General features: G+C 58.1%; 3 protein-coding genes across 12 annotated transcripts; 2 read left to right on the top strand and 1 right to left on the bottom strand.

Annotated features, from left to right (window-relative positions):
- Nucleotides 1-693: 693 nt before the first annotated feature.
- On the bottom strand, nt 694-10,976 carry GUK1 (guanylate kinase 1). 9 transcript variants are annotated; one of them, XM_043467086.1, is made up of 8 exons: nt 10,496-10,647; nt 3,352-3,480; nt 3,091-3,132; nt 2,886-2,982; nt 1,561-1,699; nt 1,402-1,486; nt 1,133-1,218; nt 694-999 (listed from the first exon to the last, which is right to left on the bottom strand). In XM_043467086.1, exons 1-8 carry the CDS (start codon nt 10,554-10,556, stop codon nt 964-966), a joined length of 675 nt encoding a protein of 224 aa, XP_043323021.1. In that variant the 5' UTR covers nt 10,557-10,647; the 3' UTR covers nt 694-963. The 9 variants fall into 9 exon arrangements, with proteins under 9 accessions (XP_043323021.1, XP_043323022.1, XP_043323016.1 ...); XM_043467087.1 differs by having other exon boundaries at nt 3,367-3,480; nt 10,496-10,646; XM_043467081.1 differs by lacking the exon at nt 10,496-10,647 and adding an exon at nt 10,822-10,976 and having other exon boundaries at nt 694-1,218.
- Nucleotides 10,666-14,622, top strand: MRPL55 (mitochondrial ribosomal protein L55). 2 transcript variants are annotated; one of them, XM_043467094.1, is made up of 4 exons: nt 10,666-10,891; nt 11,619-11,705; nt 13,730-13,934; nt 14,349-14,622. In XM_043467094.1, the coding sequence occupies exons 2-4, from the start codon at nt 11,638-11,640 to the stop codon at nt 14,496-14,498; spliced, it is 423 nt and encodes a 140-aa protein (XP_043323029.1). In that variant the 5' UTR covers nt 10,666-10,891; nt 11,619-11,637; the 3' UTR covers nt 14,499-14,622. The 2 variants fall into 2 exon arrangements, with proteins under 2 accessions (XP_043323029.1, XP_043323028.1); XM_043467093.1 differs by having other exon boundaries at nt 11,616-11,705.
- Nucleotides 14,623-14,767: 145 nt separating this feature from the next.
- On the top strand, nt 14,768-17,563 carry C4H1orf35 (chromosome 4 C1orf35 homolog). The gene is made up of 8 exons (XM_043467088.1): nt 14,768-15,477; nt 15,567-15,717; nt 15,880-15,925; nt 16,013-16,092; nt 16,303-16,375; nt 16,552-16,637; nt 17,060-17,182; nt 17,267-17,563. The coding sequence occupies exons 1-8, from the start codon at nt 15,237-15,239 to the stop codon at nt 17,319-17,321; spliced, it is 855 nt and encodes a 284-aa protein (XP_043323023.1). The 5' UTR covers nt 14,768-15,236; the 3' UTR covers nt 17,322-17,563.
- Nucleotides 17,564-18,630: the final 1,067 nt, after the last annotated feature.

The following is an 18,630-nucleotide window of genomic DNA, read 5'->3' as shown; positions in this document are numbered from 1 at the left end:
GGGCTTAGGGATGAAGCCCAGCCTTTCTGTTCCTGCACGGGCTGCCTGCCTCCTCCCAGCCTGCATCTACCATGTCTGGGTTCCAGGCCAGGAACATGGCCTGGACGTGGACCAGGGCCCAGGCAAGCACCTCCTGTGTCTAGTACTGATCCAGCTCTGCTGCCCTGACTAGAGACGGGCAGCTTCTCAAGGCATCTTCTGAGACTCCAGGGCCCGGAACCCCAACAGAGGCCCCCAGGCGTCCTCCCCGGGCGGGCCTCTCTGGGGCCTGCCAGATCCCCAGGGGGCCGTGCACAAGGCCCACCGAGGCAGGCGTCTCCTCTGCAGGCTCCGTCCCTCTCCAGGTAGGCAGTGTCTGTCCCTCTGCCACTCTCAGTCCAGGTCAGGTCAGGAGGAGTGGTTTGAGAAGGATGAGCCCCAGGACCTTCTGACCCCAGCCTCGACGGCAACTCAGAGAGACAGTGGGAAATGAGGTCTTGCACCCGCCTGGTGGGAGTCCTGGGCAAGCAGTGTGCGGCAGCTCAGGAGCAGCCTCTCTGGGGGCCGGCAGCCCACAGCAGCAGGTGGGAGAAGGAGGCTGCTGCCCTCTGAGGGTGGCCGGTCAGAGCAGGGCTGTCCAGACTGGGGATGGGGTGGCTCTGGAATGGTGTACTGTGGACCCACCCGCCCAGGGCCATGATCCAAGGGCTCAAGGACACTAACCCAGCAGTTCTTTATTTGGATGTTGGCCTGGCTTCCACAGGTAAGGGGTTGACAGGGCATGGTGGGGAGGAAGCCTAGAAATGGATGTGGGGAGTGGGGGTAAGAGACAAGGTCCTCCAACCACGGTGGGGGGTGAGGGAAGATGGGCAGCACCCCAATCTCTGGGTGTCAGCTGAGGTGAGCAGAGCCACTGCCAGGAGACTCTGGCCCATTGGCGTGGGCGCCAGGCCCTAGGCCCCACCTGAGAGGACACAGCTGGCATCAGGACTGACCAGTTGCTTGTGCCTTCTTTATTTCCTGCCAGAGAGAAAGACAGGCTGAGGAAAGGAAGATCTCGCCCAGGACCTGGGGCCACCATATCACCTGTCCCAGCCTGCTTTACCCGTTTGGCACATAGATGTCTGAGGCCCCAGCTCCACCCCCAGCCCACCTCGGAGAGCGCCTCCTTCAGGGCCCAGTAGGCCTTGTCCAGACTGTCGTTGACGATGATCAGGTCAAACAGGCCGGGCTCCTTGCCTGAGGGTGGGGGCAGGGTCAGCGGAATCTCTGGGAACGGAGGGGGTTCTGGGGACCCTTCACAGGGACCACGGGGCTGGGTGACAGCTCCAGCCCTCCTCTACCCCTTGGTGGGGGGCACTGGTCTCCTGTGGGGTGTGGGGAGGGTCTAGGGGAGACAGAGTGACAGGCGCCCTCACTCACTGCTCTCCATGTCGGCCCGGGCCGCCGCCAGACGCTTGGCCAGGCTCTCCTCTGTCTCCGTGTTCCGCTGTCGCAGCCGCTGCTCCTGAGACAGAGCACGAGGTCAGAAGGTCCGAGCACCCAGGGCTGCCCGCCCACGCCCTCCCCCTCGGCCCCCACCAGGACATCCAGTGAGGGCGGCTGCACGAAGATGTAGATGGGCCGCAGGTCAGTCTTCTTGATGTTGCGCACGCCCTGCAGGTCCACGTCCAGCACGCAGATGCGGTTCATGGCCTGCACGGCCCGCACAGCGGCCTTGCTGCAGAATGAGGGGAGGGGAGCCGCTCAGCCGTGGGCACCCCGGGTCCTAGGAGCCTCCGCGGGACCTCATTCCCCGTGCCCTGCTCTGGGTCTGTCTGGGGGTGCCAAGGGCCTACTCTAACTGGCATCTGCTCCCCGAGTAACGCTTGCATAAGGGGGCCCTCTGCTGGTCCGAGGGTGATGGTAGGGAGTGTGTGTGAAAGGCACTCTGGTAGGAGCAGCACCTTCAGACCCTGGCCCAGAGCCTCTCCCTCTCCTGGCACCTACCCCAGGTCCTACACCACGCCATCACGCCTCCAGAAGCTTCTGCATTTATCTTCTGGCTTGTGTCCCCAGGCTGCCAATGGCAAACCCCCTGCCATGTCCTGCATGTGACGACCCTGCGTGGGGAGGGATGCTCTGGCCCCCACTGCGCTGCAGGACACACCCCTGGGCTTTCTCATCTCCTGGCTGCCCTCTGCAGGCCTTGGCCCCCACCCGGGGGTCACCAAGGACCATGTACTCCTCACCCATGGGGGGACTGCCCCTCAGTGCGTCCTGTGTGTCTCAACAGGGGTCAAATGACCCCGCTCAGGGGCCCACCGCTCTGCCCATTTGCACCCGGGGCAGAGGACGATGGGTCCCGTGCGGTGCCCGCTTCACCCAGCCAGGCTGCTTGAGGACCTGCTGTGCACAGAGGCAGGCCTGGGCCTGCCTGCCTGAGTCAGGACACTGCTCCCGGGCCTTGTGAGTCAGATGGCAGGAGCCAGCAGAGACCCTGCTCTGGTTGGTTGTTAGGGTGGGAGGGGGGCAGCTGCTGTTTTGCCAGGGACCCTTCTCAAGCCGCCCTACTGACTGGAGGCGATGGGCCACATGAAACCTGCAGACCCCTAAGACCCAGGTCCCCTGAGTCCTCACTGCATACCAGCTCCCTGTCTGGCCCACTGTTCCCACAGCAGCCTGGCCAGGGGGACACAAGTGGGGCTGGGCCCAGAGCAGGCAGCCTGGAGATTTCTGACTCACGCTTCATCGTGACCTCTAGAGGGCTGAGTCCTTGGCCTCAAGTGCCCAGACAGCCGGCAGGGAACACCCCAACCTCACCCCAAGGGGAGAACCCCCAGGGCCTACAGACACCCCCTGCCTGGGTCACGCACTCTCGGTCTCTGGGGGAATGAGAGGAAGGGAAGGCCCAGAGCACGGCCCACCTGGTCCCATACAAGTTCCCTGAGAACTCGGCGTGCTCGATGAAGTCTCCGGCAGCAATGTCGCGCTGCATCACCTCCCTGGTCACAAAGTAGTAATCTGCAAGGAGAAGGTGCGGACGGGGAGACAGACCTCAGGCATCACTCTGACAAGTGTCGGGCTGCTCGGGTCTTGTGCCAGAGCACAGGGGCAGCTGGCCAAGCTCACCTTTGCCGTTCTCCTCTCCTGGCCTCGGGTCCCTTGTCGTGTCTAGGAATAAGTACCAGTGATGGCCTTGGGACACCTGGAATGTCACACATCCCATCCCCAGGGCCTGCCCCATGGCCTGGCTCCGCCCATCCGGAGGTGTGGGAAGGGAGGCTACAGGCTAGGGTCGGCAGTGCGGGGCTTCTGCCCCACTGTGTGGGCGGTGCTTCAGGGCACGTTAGCAAGGGTCTCTGCCCCCAGCTTCTTCAGGACCCTCCCCACCTCCCCGGGCCTCACGGGACACGCTGAAGCCAAAGATGCTGCCATGTTCCTGGAGGAGTCTCTTCAGCAGGGTGCTCTTCCCAGCCCCTGAGGGTCCGCTCAGGACAACGGGCCTTGGTCCTGACATCCCTGTGGGGGGTGGGGGAAGATGCAAGTCTCAGCAGGGCCTTGCTCCCTGCAGCATGGGGGTGCGTATGCTGCCGCATATGGCGGTGGCTGCAGTGCCCAAGTGAACTCTCCCCAGTAAGGAGGCAGAGCCGGGGTGCAGTCACTCAGAGCCATGCTTAAACCCTGCCTGTGCTTCCCTCTGGGTGGTAACACATGCACCAACCGCAGATGTGTGGCCTCCCCAGCTGCCCACTACTAGCCTACCTCTCAAGGAGCCTGGACTTTGGCTCCTGGGAGGGGCACATCCAGGTCCCAATTCCTGTGTCTCCTGGCACCACACCTCGGAGGTGTCCTTGGTCAAGGTCAGTGGAACCCAAGGTCTGCTCTGGGAACTTCCATTGAAAAGCGAGGGGCTAATCCCAGGGTCCCTGACTCCCCTCTGTGACACCTGGGTCTCAGGAAGCCAGCAGAAGAGCAGGGCATCACCCTCACAGGTGAGAACACCGAGGGCAGGGAGAGTGGAAAAGGTCTGGAGGCATCAGCTTAGCCTGCTCTATGCCCACTGGACCACCCTGCACCCCTCATATAGGACCTACCTTCTGAGCAGCCTCTGTGCTCAGCTTGGGGCTGCACTGGATGAGCTGAGAGAATGGTAATCCTTGCCTGCTCCCCACTGTCTGAGCACTAAATCCCTCCCAGAGAAGCCAGCACCACCTGCTCAGCAGAGGGGAACGCTGCTCCTCACCCGAGAAGTGCATCTGCCTCCCCAGCCACGTGACGAGACGGGCCGAGGAAGGCTAGGTACACTGGGAGATCAGAAGACAGGAATCAAGGCTGGCGCTAAGCTAAGGGGCTGGGAGGCTACGCACTGCCCCAGAGGGAGGCAGAGCCCAGAAGGGCGTGTGATGGGCTGGCCTGCCCCTGCAGTGCTCTCTGTGTGGAGGTCCCCAAGAAGCAGTGGTGGCCAGGAGGAACAGGCTGCGTGGGCAGCTCTCCAGCAGGGCCCCTGGTGGGCACTGCTTTCCTAATCTGCAATGTAGGCCAACTTGAGTAATCTGGCTAAAGCGTAGCTATTCTGGGACCATCAGGCTGCACGCAAACACCCTAAAGAAGGACTTAGGAATCAGACATGACCACCCGCTGAAGAGACAGAAGAGACGCATCCAGAGGAGCTCATCAGTGCGCTGCCATTTCTAAGTGACCAGCTCTCAGCTCCTTCGTCTCGTCCACGTTTCCCATCAGAACAGTGAAGGTGAAGCTGCTCGGTCATGCTCGACTCTGCGACCCCGTGGACCGCAGCCCACCAGGCTCCTCCATCCACGGGCTTTTCCAGGCAAGAACACTGGAGTGGGTTGCCATCTCCTTCTCCAGGGGATCTTCCTGACCCGGGGTTGAACCCGTATCTCCCGCACTGCAGGCAGACTCTTTACCATCTGAGCCACCAGGGAAGCCCAATAGTGCACTGTTTTAAAACAGCAAGTCCCACTGACTCACAACTCCTTTCTGGGGTCCTGATTTTCCCACCCAGACACAGCGCCACCATACAAATGCCTACACATTTGTGTGTCTGACTTCAAGCCCACTGCTGTTGCCTGCCCAGGAGAGCACAGTCCCCTTGCTACCCTAAGGGGTGCAAGGGAAGGTCTCACTTCTGCCTCACACTGCCCTTCATAAATCCCCTCCTTTGCAGAACGAACATCCCGTGGGCAGCCCAGCCCACCCCCCTGGGTCTGTCCTGACTTTCTAGATGCTGAGTGACCAGGGTGCTGGGCGAGTTATGGGGGAGGGATGTCGGAGGGCAGAGGAGATACTGGGGGTCACTAGGTCCCCGAGCAAGGCTGCTGCTTCTAGAGGGGCCCTGGAAAGGGAGTACGGAGGCTGGGGTCTGTCACCCACTGCCTGGCCTCTGGATTGCGCCGAGCCACCACTGCACACATGTCCCTGCCAACCTCGCAAGCAGGGGCAGCTGTGGCCGTTCAGCATCCTTGGTCCTCCCAGGCCCCAGCAGCAGGCTGGCGCCACAGGAATGTGAGTTTCTCCAGGGCAGGGGTACCACCAAAGTGGACACGTGCCAGTTCTCACAAGAGATGGACCAGAAAGCCTCCCTGGGCCTTGCTTGCAGCAACAAACTCTCCACTCAGAGGATGCAGATGGCACCTTCCGGACCCAACTTGGGGCATCCACCTCCAGGGAGGGGAGGACCCATCTCACCAACTCACCTGCCTCTGAAGATTCCCCTCAGGAACACTGCTCCTTTCCACACGCCCAATCTGGGCAGGTACCCCACCCTCACATCCCATAGCCTGCAACTACAAGCCTGCCAGCAACACCCAGAGGCTGTGCCTTACTGCTCTGTGCTTGCAGCCTGGCACACAGGTCCCCTCACACACTCCCCTGGCAGCTCTGCTTCCTATGCACGCAGCCACGGCTACACGTTGTGGTCATAAGCTCTAACATCTGAACACTGGAAAACGACACAGGGAAGACATGTCTTCAGTCAGGACCAATTACTGCACACGGAAGTCCCAGTGCCTAAAACCCTCATGGGTCATGTCGTGCACAAGTCTTACTCATCGTCTCACCTTGAAACACTGGTTTCCATCTGGCTTTATACCCCATGTGGGAACTCTGGGGGCAAGCACACAGCCCCTGCATCCCGCTGAGACCTCACACCCCCCAGCCCAACCACCACGGGCAGTGAGCAGCAGGCACATATGCACACACAGGGGACTGGCTGGCGGCTGCAGCACTCACTGCCTGCGTGGGTCATCACTGCACCCTGCCGCCTACCCCTCAGAGGGTATCCTCCCGAGTTCCCCCCGCCCCAAAGCCCAGGCCCCAGGCCTCTTCAGAGCTGTCACCCCTGCTGTTCTTCTTCAAAGGAACACTACTGGTGACCAGGGGAGAGGGAACCCACCGAGCACCACGCCTCGAGGGGAGTGGGATCTAGCCGGCCAAGCTCATGTGTGCATCCATGCAGTCTTTCCTCTTGTGAGGTCCCTCCCTGAGGCTGTCTCCTTTCACCACAGAGGTTCGAACCACACAGACCACACCGGAGTGGCCGAGCCCTGCAGAAGGACCCAGGGGCCGCTGAGCGCTGGGCCCCGCCCAGTGACCGTGGTGACAGGAGCAAGCTCAGCGTGGGGCCGAGCTCAGGCCTCTCAGTCCCAGTGACCAAGGGCGCCAGACCCCGAGACTGATTCTGGCCCCATCTCCTGGCAGAACCGATGGCAGTTAGGGACGTTCTGTAGCCTCTACTCCTCGACTGTTTCACAACTGCAAACTCCAGCTTCCTGGCAAGATACTGGAAATTTTCACAAGGACACCAATAAGGATGAGGGATGCAATTTCTGTAAGAATTGCTGGTACAAGCCTGTGTGTTCTGGAATGCTGTTAGAACCCTTCACAAGGAGCTCCTCAGGCAACCCTGGGAGGTCTGCCTTGAGAAGCATTCCCTGCCCTCCCTTCTGCTTCCACCTGATTTCCTGTCCTGTCCCAAGGGCTGGGCATGGCCACCACCTCTCTCCTGAGAACCTAAGACAAGGTACAACCCTCTGGGGACACAGAGAAGGGACAGTCAGACCCCACTAGCACTCTTGTAAAACACTAGACCTGTGCTGATCTGGGTCAGGATGGCTATCACGCCCCACCCCCCAAACAGGCTGTGTGGGACAGAACTACTCTGGCCTTCGCCTCAGGCACTCCATGTGTGGGATATGTCCTGGCCCAGTGACCTTCAGAAACCAGTTAACCTTCAAGAACCTGATTTGCAGTGGGAGAGCCAGCGGTTTCCTTCTTACTTCTCTTGGTTTCCTTCTTACTTCTCTCGGAAGGGTGGGACCATGCCTTGCATGGAGGAAGCCTGGCCCTCTCAGGGAAAAGGTTTCCTTCTTACTTCCTCTTACAGTAGGGTGGGACCATGCCTTGCATGGAGGAAGCCTGGCCCTCTCAGGGAAGAGGAGGTTTCCTTCTTACTTCCTCTTACAGTAGGGTGGGATCACGCCTTGCTTGGACGAAGCCTGGCCCTCTCAGGGAAGAGGAGGTTTCCTTCTTACTTCCTCTTACAGTAGGGTGGGATCACGCCTTGCATGGACGAAGCCTGGCCCTCTCAGGGAAGAGGAGGTTTCCTTCTTACTTCCTCTTACAGTAGGGTGGGACCACGCCTTGCATGGAGGAAGCCTGGCCCTCTCAGGGAAGAGGAGGTTTCCTTCTTACTTCCTCTTACAGTAGGGTGGGACCACGCCTTGCATGGAGGAAGCCTGGCTCTCTCAGGGAAGAAGCAGCCGCACTGTGGCAAGAAGCGCACAGTGGGGAGGACGTGGGCCCATCACGGCACTACACAGGCAACACAGCGGCGTCTGGGTCTCTCTCCATCAGCGAGAAGAACCGAGAGTCAGTCTCCTGTGAGAGCCTCAGTTCTAGCCCTAAGGGAAGGCAGAGGGAGCATGAGAGGAAAGGGGTCCAGGACATACAAACCATGGAGCCGGAAGCAGCCCGACCCCTTCTGGGTGGAGCAGGTTCACTCTCACAGAGGGGGAAGAAAGGACCAGCCAGGGACCAGGGAGAATCCAGGCCCAGCACACACAGGATCAGAGAGGGGCCTAGAGCACTGGGCTGGGCACACCTAGGGTCAGAGGAGGGCCCAGGAGGGAAAGAGGTTGGTGCACAGCTCCGGCCGGGGGTCAGAGCCCGCCTGCACACCAGGGCCCCAGCAGCTCACCCTCTGCGCCTTCCCTTTTCCCCTTGAGGACTGGGGTCATCTCCTTCCACCCCAACCACACTGTAATACCTTCCTTCCTGTTCTTCCTCAAATTCTCTGAACATGTTTCTTGAGTTATGCTAAATGCGATGCAAACGATAGAAATTAACAGTTCAGACCTTTAAAAAAAAATCTGGGTATGGCTGAAGAAAACTGTACAATTTCAGAACTCCCAGAATCTACTTACTACTCAAAGAAACTTCTGATCTTCCCAGTTCCAGACTAAGGTCGGGTCAACGTGTTCTCAGACTCTAAAGGAAAGCCCAGGCAAACTACACCTGTCACAGGTGTGGCACCAGCTCAGATTACAAGCTGGCCTGGTGTGTGCAGGCAAGTGTGTGAATCCTTACAAGAAGAGAACAGAGTGAGAGCTCACGTGGCGGGAAATTCAACTTGTTAATGATCAGACCGGAGGCCACACCCACCCCATATTCCTCTCAGTGCCAACGGTTTTCCTGGGTCACTCACAAGGCATATGGGCTTCCCTGGTGGCTCAGACAATTACCAATCTGCCTGCAATGCAGGAGACCCAAGTTCGATCCCTGGGTGGGGAAGATCCCCTGGAGGAGGAAATGGCAACCCACTCCAGTATTCTTGCCCGAAGAATTCTACGGACAGAGGAGCCTGTTGAACTACAGTCCGTGGGGTCACAAAGAGTTGCACATGACTGAGCGACTCATACACTTCACAAGTCATGGTCTGGGAGGTGAATGACAGAAAAGCCCCCATTTGGGCAGGCACGCCACCAACGGGCATGCGTGAGGGACAGCCGTGAAAAGCGCATCCTGGCTTCCTCCTCCAGTCCTGCTTGGCCCTGCCTCACACTGGCCAACCATACCCCACCCCATGCTGCTGCTGCTAAGTCGCTTCAGTCGTGTCCAACTCTGTGCGACCCCATAGACGGCAGCCCACCAGGCTCCCCCATCCCTGGGATTCTCCAGGCAAGAGCACTGGAGTGGGTTGCCATTTCCTTCTCCAATGCATGAAAGTGAAGTCACTCAGTCGTGTCCAACTCTTAGCGACCCCATGGACTGCAGCCTACCAGACTCCTCCGTCTTTGAGATTGTCCAGGCAAGAGTACTGGAGTGGGTTGCCATTGCCTTCTCCACCCACCCCTATGAAAGGCAGTCAAAACAAGCGAGGTGGCATACCTCACTGCTCCTCCTCAAACGAGCACCTGGGTAAAGGAGGCTTAGTCCCCTTCACTGCTTCCAAAAGAATGTCTAAAAAAAGCAGATGAGCAGCTCCAGCAACCGAGACTTGCCATGTCTTGTCCCCAGGGACGCTGAACCCCAACTACCATCCCCATGTCACGTCAGGAAGGCCTGCCACCAACAACCTGCTCCCGTGCAGAAGTGCCCAAATCTGCAATGTCCAACAGTGCTAGGTTGGGGGGCTGGCCAAGAAACTGCGGCAGTCCCAGGGGCCCTCCTGTCTGGGAGTCCTTGGAGCAGTCAGCTGTGCCCACTAGGACCCAGCCCTGGGTTTGCAATCTGCGGTGGGAACCAAACATAGCGCCAGAGGTGGACTACCGGGAGGGGTTTCCCTTAAGTGCGGCGTAGACTACATATTTCTACAGGCCAGGTGAGCTAATTGGGACTTTGGTGACTCTGCCATACCTGGGGCAACCTAAGGGCCTTCAAAACCCTGATCTCCCAGGGTTTTTCGCTCTGCTCTGTGGCCCACCTTGGAGAAGGGTGTCAAGCGGCTTTCCCTCTTTGCCCCTCCGCATCCTGCAGGGTCCACAAGGCGTCCAGCATGAAGTTCTCAGATTGCAGGGGTTTTACAAACTGTTAGGAGCTTCCAATATCAGAATGATTTCCTCTTATATTTTGAGGACTGATACAGGGGAACCAGTTTTTAAATTGTCCAAGTAAAAATAATAACTACCAAAGGCAATTCTAACACAGAGACACACTGGGTAAAACTTCAAAGTGAAGGGAAGCCTCCCTGAATTTAACTCCATGAAAAGACTACCTTGTTCTTGTCTCCCCCCGCTCTACTCATGCTGAAACAGAGCTCTGGGAACCACTGAGGGACGCCGAGGGCAGTTTCGGTGGCTGGCGAAATGACAGAATTCACGAGCACAACCCCACGAGTCCCTGAAGGAGGCCCACGACACCCGCGCTCAGCACGGGCTCCGGTGGCGCCTCGCACGCGAGTAGCGGCGGTCCCCGCCTCTCTGCCGCGGATTCAGACCGTGACACACGGGCCTGGATCCTCCTGGGGTCTGCGCGCGCCCAGAACTCCGTCCCGCTGTGAAGGGCCGCCACTCACCGTCCGAGGGGGCCCGGCCAAGGGCGGCCGCTGCCAGCCCGGCCAGCGGGCGCCGCAGCATGAAGGGCCGCAGTCGCCGCCGCCCGGGCGGACATACGTCATATCGTCGCGCCGCGCCGCGCCGGCCTCTCTCCGCCGCTCAGAGGCGTACGTCACCGCCGCGCCAGACCCGCCTGAGCCAGCGGGCAAGTAAGTCAGAGCGGCGACGGTCTCGCTGCGCCTTGGAAGGCTGTAGGTCACCGCCGCGAGACCCTGCGCCCGCGGATGACGTCGGGGCGAAGCCACACGAGGAGTGAAAACTGAGTTTACCTTGACTGTGTACTCACCTCTGGCCAGCCCCGCACCCGTTGGCCTGTGGCGGCCGAGCCGCTGGTCCTCGAGGCCGCTCCGGAGCCGGTGAGGGTGGCAAGTTGGTGCCGGAAAGGCGCCGCGTCGCACGGGCTTGGAGGGCTTCCTTCAAGGGAGGGTCCGGGCCCTGCCGCTAGCTGCCCTTGAGGGTATCACTTGGGAGGTTTATAGCTTTGCGGTTTCCTGTTGAGTCATCTCCTAAGGCGGAAGGAGGCCTGCAGGGAATATAGCAAGGCAAACCTGTTTATCTCGACAGGGAGGGCTCTTTTCCTGAGGTCTTAGTGTTTGAGACATCAGGTATACGATATTTGAAGCAACTGGTTTATCACCTCGGAAACCTCAGTTTCCCTGGGAGTCAGGGCTTAGTAAGCTGCGGCTGCTCTTTGGTAATCCTCACCTCGCTGGATTTTGTGAGAATGAAATGACCTTGGAAAACAGGTATGAGCTAGTTGTCACCGTTTACGTTGCATTCCATCCTCAGAGTGACTTGTCTGACTCAGTAACCCACCAGAATGGGCCCAGGCCCTGCTGCAGACAGTTTTATTGAGTCAAAGTTTTCGGGAGTAGAACTGAGGCATCTGCAGATCAGAGACGTTCCACAGATAATTCTAATGCCAGGTGAGGGCTGAAAGCCTCATAGATTGTTTGGGCAACACTTGCACTGACCTGCTAAAGTCTGTCTGAGATGGCTTTGTTCCTGCCTGGGATTTGTTGAGAACCGATTAGGTGGGAAATCCTGTCTTTTAAAAAGATCTTTTATTTCCTTGCCTAGCAGTTGCACACTGGACCAGTGAATGACCCTAGGCCTTTACGTGCAGCAGGGTCTCTCAGGAGGAATGGCGGCCCAGGGCAGCCTGCTTCGGTAAGCATGGACTTCCAGGCCCTTTGGGACTCCTATAATGGGGCCACCGGAAGAATCCCGACTCAACAGCCTTAGGCTTTGCAGCCTTAGTAAAGTCTCCAGAGCCAGCGTGTTTTATCTGGAGAAGTACATACAAGTACATATTTGTGGGGGTTTCCCTGGTGGCTCAGTCAGTAAAGAATCTGCCTGCAGTGCAGGAGACCCAGGTTTGATTGCTGGGTCAGGAAGATTCCTTGGAGAAGGAAATGGCAACCCACTCCAGTATTCTTGCTTGGGAAATCCCATGGACAGAGGAGTCTGACCGCTATAGTTCCTGGGGTGGCAAGAGTTGGACATGACTTAGCGACTAAATCACCACCACTACATATGTATGGACACCTTAACCGTGTTGAAGGAGGAATGGAAGTGACTTGCGAGTACCTGGCACCAAACAGATGTGGTGGTGGCCACTGTCCTATTCAGAGCCTGCAGGCCACCCCTGGAGAAGACCATGGCCTTCCTGCTCTTCCCACCAGAACTGCCTCCCCATCTGCATTTTCCTCTCTTCCCCTGATCTCCCCAAGTGAGTGCTGATGGAGGAGAGAATGAATGCAGGTTTTAAATTGTTTCTGTGGAACCTAGGAAGAGGGATGTAGCACTTGAGCTGTGGGTTAGTATGAAGATGGGGAAGGGACTTGGTTGCAAAATTTCCAGGAGGGCCCTTGTGCTGGAAAAGGTTCATGTTGAAACTGCAGCTACTGTCCTGGTGGGAAAGCATTCACTCCTTCCCCTCAAGGGTTTGTTCCAGCCCCTTCCAGGAGCCTCCTAAATCACCAACCCCAGATTGTCTGGAGTGGCTGTGCCCTGAGCTCCATGGTATTGCTTAGGTACAGGCCCTGCCCAACTCACTGTGGGTTCCTCTGGTGTTGGAGTTCACCCACTTCTTTCTCCAGTCTTGCACTTCTGGAGGATTTTGCCAAAATTTACTGAACCCTCAGCTAGGGAGAGTCTGGGGCTTCATAGCAAGTAAGATGCAGTTCTCTCACCCGAGGCCATCAGACTAGTGGAAGAAATGGGCTATCAGTCTGAGGTGTCAGCTGGAAATTGCAGCGGGGTGGCAGGAACCACAACCAAAGCAGAGGCTGCCATTCTCTGGCTGTGCATGGCCTGTGGCTGCTTTGTGGAGAGAGAAGTCCTGAAAGTCTGGTGGGAGCTACTGAATTGATGTGAATATCAGGAAACAGATGGACTGAGGCACAGTCTGCGGTTTGGAATTCAAGTTTGTATGAAAGCAGGCTGGAAGGGACTCTGTGTGTGGGGGGCGGTGTCACAGGGCAAGGTTAGGATGGGGAAATCCAGGTCCTGAGTGGATGAGAGAAATGTTGCCTCACGTAGCTGGGTTGAGTGGGGCATGAACAGGCCCTATTCTGTCACCTTAGAGCATGCGCTCTGCTGTGTGCCCATCACACTCAGAAGCCAAGTGGACCAGATGTCTCAGTCGGCTTGGGCTGATCTAGCAGAACATCACAGACCAGGCAGCTTATGAAAACTGGAAGTCTGAGATTAGGGTGCCAGCAGGATTCTGATGAACCAGGTTCCTGGTTCAGAGATGGCTGCCTTTGGTGGTGTCCTCGTCTGGTGCAGAGAGTTAGCTCTCTGGTCTCTTCTTATAAGGGCACCAATCATACTGTGGGGACCCCACCATCATCTAACCCTAATCACCATCCAGAGGTCCCACCTCCTGACACCATCTCACTGGGGTTAGGGCTTCAACGTGTGATTGGGGACGGGGTGGACTCAAATGGCCAGTTCACAACACCAGGTTTGCAGTCCCCTGGACGTCAGTTTCCCATTCAGTGCTATAGTCTAGCACCCTAGCCATGGGGTCAGGCCTCACTAGAGACCCACCAGGTTTCTGGATGTGGAGTGGAGCTGCTCTGACCACATCCTGCCCTGGTGCATGTTGCTGTGTGCCCCCTTAGGAGCTGGGCTGCGTGGCCACTCTGGTCCTGGCACCAGCCACTGACCAACGTGTGTGTCTGCAGCCTGCTCTGGCAGCATGGGATGACAAGAGCTGCCCCTGAGAGCTGCCGCCACCTGTATATGTCCTCTTGGCGGGCTGATTGCAACAGAGCCTCGCTCACTCGATTGCACCGGCAGACCTACGCACGCCTCTACCCTGTTCTCCTGGTCAAGCAGGATGGTTCCACCATCCACATCCGCTATCCGGAACCTCGCCGGATGCTCACAGTAAGCTTCCTTCCCCGACACTCCCTAGGATCAGGTCCTGGGGGACCTCGCCTGTAGAAACTACTCCTCCAGGAGCTCATGGGCTTAGAACCCACCATCGCTGGACTAGGAGGGGAGTGAATTAGGTCAGAATTTTTGGTTGAGGAGAGGGCAGGAAGTGACCTGCAGTGCACTCCACAGACCAAGGTAAGAAAGCAGTGAGCTGTATGGTTGAAAAAAATGGCAAGTCTTGGGAAAACAAGCAGAGAAAGTTGAAAAAAAAAAAAAAAAATGAAAGTTTTGAAGGGAGAGAAAACCCATAGAACACATAAAACCTAAACTACATGGTAGATGATAACAAGGTGAAGTGGAGACCCTGGAGAACATCCTGGTACCCTCCACCTGAGCCATGTACACACCCCGTTCTCCCCACAGATGCCTGTGGACCTGGACTCCTTGTCCCCAGAGGAGAGGCGTGCACGATTGCGAAAACGAGAGGGCCAGCTCAGAGAGAAGGAGGAGGAGCCAGAGCTCGGTGACGACTTTGATGTGGAGCGGTACAAGCAGTTCTGGACCAAAAAGTGATGGTGCCTGGAAGCTGCTGTGTCCTAGGGAACGCTGTGAAGCAGGGAGGGGCACGTGTCTTTAAATCATGAGTTGAGGACGCTGTCTCTTGTGAAATCAATACAAAAAGGACATTCAAATAACACTCTTGACACTTTGTTGTAAATCCCTCAGAAACCCCTACCATCTCAATTCAGGGGTTGGCTAGTGGAGTGGCATCCCTCCACCCACTAGAATTGTTGTCATTGAGTCTAATCTGGTCTGCTGTGATGATAAACAGAACGCACTTGCCCAACAACTAGCTCACTTTAGTTCGGATACTGACCCATCAGCAGTGACTGCCAACACCTTGGGGGTGACTGAGGCATTCTCTGCTCTGTCTGGGGAGTGAACCCAACGAGGTGTGCTTGCCTGCTTCCTCGGAAACTAGACACAGCTGGTCCCCCCGAGGGCGGAGGCTGAGCGTTGCAGGCACGACCTGACCTTGGCCGCTCTCCTGTCTCCCAGGCAGCCGGCTACCTGATAGAAACCTCCATCGGCTATAGTTGGAAACCTTCAGTCGTTATCTCTCTGGTGCCTACCCCTCCTCCAGCACAGCCCCGGGAACACGGCAGGCAATGGGAACTGTAGCTCTGCGGCGTCACCCACATAATATGATTTATAAAATTGTCGGTCTTGGCAGCGCGATGCTCAGGTACAGCCGCACGTTTCGCAAGTGCAGATGCCAGGTCGCGTTATTGCGCAGGCGCTCTGGCTAGGATGCTTGGGGCGGGGGAGGGGGACAGTGCGCAAGCGCGTGGGGTTGGCGCGGACGTGACGTCACCGTGTGCGACGTGGGAGTGGGAGCTGGGACCTGTAGGGCCTTGGTACCGGGAATCCCGGGGAGAGGTCCTGCACGTTACCACAATGTTCGGCTCCAGCCGGGGCGGCGTGCGCGGCGGGCAGGACCAGTTCAGCTGGGAGGATGTGAAGACAGACAAGCAGAGGGAGAACTACCTGGGTGAGTGGGGCGCAGGGACCCGGAGCTCGCGGGCTGTGGGTTCGCCGACCCGCGGGCCGTGCAGAGGGCTTGGCGCTCTGTTCCCGCAGGCAACTCGCTGATGGCCCCAGTGGGCCGCTGGCAGAAGGGCCGTGACCTCACTTGGTACGCTAAGGGCCGGGCGAACAGCGCTGGACTGAGCCGGGAGCAGGAATTGGCGGCTGTGAGGCAGGCGGAACAGGAGGCGCTCATGGCAGCTCTGTGAGTGTGCCTCGAGAGCTTGAGTGGGGAGGCGGCGGCGGTGGGGTGGGGGTGTTACTTCTGGGTGGGTGCGCGGCGGGGGTGGATGGGAGCGCGGCGGGGCTGGGGGAAGAGGCGAGGCGAGGCTCGCCGCTCCCTGAAGCTCACGCGCGGCCCCCGCAGAGGCTACAAGAACGTAAAGAAGCAGCCCACCGGCCTGAGCAAGGAGGTGAGATGGGCTCTTTTGGAGGGTGGGGCTGGGTTGGTGAGGGGGCTGATCCCTGCTCTCCAGCGAGCACTGCACTCCCCTCCACAGGACTTTGTCGAAGTTTGTAAGCGGGAAGGTGGTGACCCGGAGAAGGGAGTGGACCGGCTTCTGGGTCTAGGGAGCTCCAGGTGCGGGGCCGGGGTGGGGGGGGGGGTCCTCGGGAGCCCCAGAAATCGCGAGGGTGCGGCTTTTTGGGGCTTGGCACCGTCAGCTGCCTAGGTGGAAACCAGTGCGGGTCATCTAGGCCAACCACTTCTCTAGGGAGGCCTGGGGATGGGGGGCGGTCCTCGTCGTGGGGGTGTTTCACCATAAAGAGTATTTTACCCACGTCCCCGCAGTGGCTCTGTAGGGCGAGTGGCGCTGTCCCGGGAAGACAAAGAGGCCGCTAAGCTGGGGCTTTCGGTATTCACGGTAATTACTCCCAAATATGCTGGATCTCATGGTGGGGTGGGAATCGGTCTGAGCGCCTCTTCCAGTTGAGGGCCACGAGGCAGGCCCTTGGGGAGGCCCTCCCAGCTTCTGGCTGGTTCTCCCCTGTCGGTATGCCGGGGCACCCTGCACGCCCCCAGAGTGGCATTTCTCGGCAGCACCACCGCGTGGAGAGCAGTCGGCCAGGGACCTCCTTGGCTTTGGCCAAGAAGAAGCCTCGGTCAGAGGAGAAGGTGGAGCCGGGGTAAGGGCCCCCAGGGCACAGAACTCCTTTCTCTCAGCATGTTGGCTGCTTCTCCAGTCAGGCTGCCAGCTCCAGCCCCCTTTTTCTTCTGAGGAGCTTTGGGGTGCAGTGAGCCCCAGGGAAGGCTCATGACGGCCCACCAACCCACAGCAGGGTCAGGGGCGCTAGAGTGTCAGCACTTGGCCCCAAGAGTGCAGGGGCATCCCAGTGGGAGGGCTGGAAGCAGCTATGAGATTGTCAGGTAGGTGTTGCCCTGCAGACCTTTTGCCATAGTCCTAATGTGTCTGCGGCGCTGGCCACACGTGGTACTGAGTTATTCTTAGTGACTTGAGGTTGAAATGGCTACACATGGTCAGCAGCTACTGTGGTCTAGACCCCCAAAGTCCTAAGGGCTTATAGCACTCACGCACTCCCCCTTGTAGTCCTGAAAGCCACAGGAAGAGCAGGAAAGAGAAGAAAAAGAAGAGGCACAAGAAAGAGAAGAGGAAGAAAGAAAAGGAGCGTGGGAGAAGGCTGGACTCCTCACTGCCCCCTGCCCCTGTCCAGTAGGTGCAGCTGCCTGGGGGTGGAGATGAGGGCGTGCTTGGCAGGCAGAGCCCCTCACCCCAGGCGTCTCGCGGTCTCCCTAGGCGTGACTCTGACTCCTCAACTTGCTGCAAGAAGCGCAGGCATGACAGCGACTGAGGCCCAGGGGTCTGGAGGACTGGCCTGTGGGGGTTACCCCAGGCTCCCAGAGAGGCTTGCAGGTCCCTCAGTCATGTCCGACTCTGTGACCCCATGGACTGTAGCCCACCGGGCTCCTCTGTCCATGGAATTCTCCAGGCCAGAATACTGAAGAGGCTTAGTTGTGGCCCAGTATGGCTACTGCTATTTTTCTTTGTATTGACTCCCTCTTTGTACTTAAATAAACTTATTTTAAGTGGCAAGTGTCTTATACTAAAAGGAAACTTGCTGTTGTGTCACAACAGAAAGTGATGTGTGAAAATGCAGTAAATCTTGGGAGTTCCAGCAAGGCCGTCTGCAGTCACACTGAGGGGCACTGTCCTTTTGGTGGTCAGCATCCTGGGGTCCCCTGCTGGCCTGGTCCCTGCATCTACTTCAGGTGTACCAAGAGCCCTGGATTATGTGTGGTCAGCAGGGAGGGCAGAGGGACCAAAAGGTGCTCAGCTGCAAGCAGGTGACCGTGCGAGAAGGGGGCAGTCTGGGCTGGTAGATCATGGGGATGTGGACTTCCTAGGCCACCAAAGATCTCCTAACCACCAACTCACCCTTACCCCGCCCTGTAAAGGCACTGGCTCCCTCCACCCGGCGCCCATCCCCAAGGCTGAAGGCACATACAGAACCTTGCCATCCACAGAAAAAAAAACATCCTACAATCACACTGGAATAAAGACAAAACCTAGACTGGATTCATTACCGAGGTTCTCGTTTTGCTGCTGATTTTAAAAGAAATGAGAACTGAAAGCAACTCTCTTAAAGGCACTTGGCACTGGTTATCAACCTGTTAGAGATCACTATCTAGGGCAGGGCCTGTCTCCTGGGGGAAGGCCACCTGGACTTTGGCCTGCCAAAGGCCGCCCCAGTGGGGAAAACAAGGGTGCCAAGAAGGGCTCCAGGTCAGAGAGGCGACCCCTGCAAAAGTGGGAGGGGGTCTATGGCACAGACACACAAATCACCCAGCCAGGCATGTGTCCATTACTGTGGCAGCAACACTGGAGATTGTCCTGCCCCTCCAGAGGACAAGCTGTATGGCCTGCGGGTACCAGAGAGAGTGGATGTTAGGAAGGGGGGGTTTCTTCCATACCACCCTTGGCCCTGGCCCCTGGGGCATACCCTATATGGTGACCCTGCTGTCCCTCTCCTGACTGGGCACTGCCAAGCCTGGGGCCAGGGGGCTGGACTGCCAGCACTGAGACCAATGACGTGGTTACCACAAGGGCACTGAGACCTACACCCGACCACTGCAAAGTGCAGGTAGGGGTGTGGGTAGGGA

This window comes from Cervus canadensis, chromosome 4, assembly GCF_019320065.1.
Source record: "Cervus canadensis isolate Bull #8, Minnesota chromosome 4, ASM1932006v1, whole genome shotgun sequence".
Classification (NCBI taxonomy): Eukaryota; Metazoa; Chordata; class Mammalia; order Artiodactyla; family Cervidae; genus Cervus; species Cervus canadensis.
Note: the sequence above shows the minus strand (reverse complement) of the source record. Positions and strands in the feature narration are given on the sequence as shown.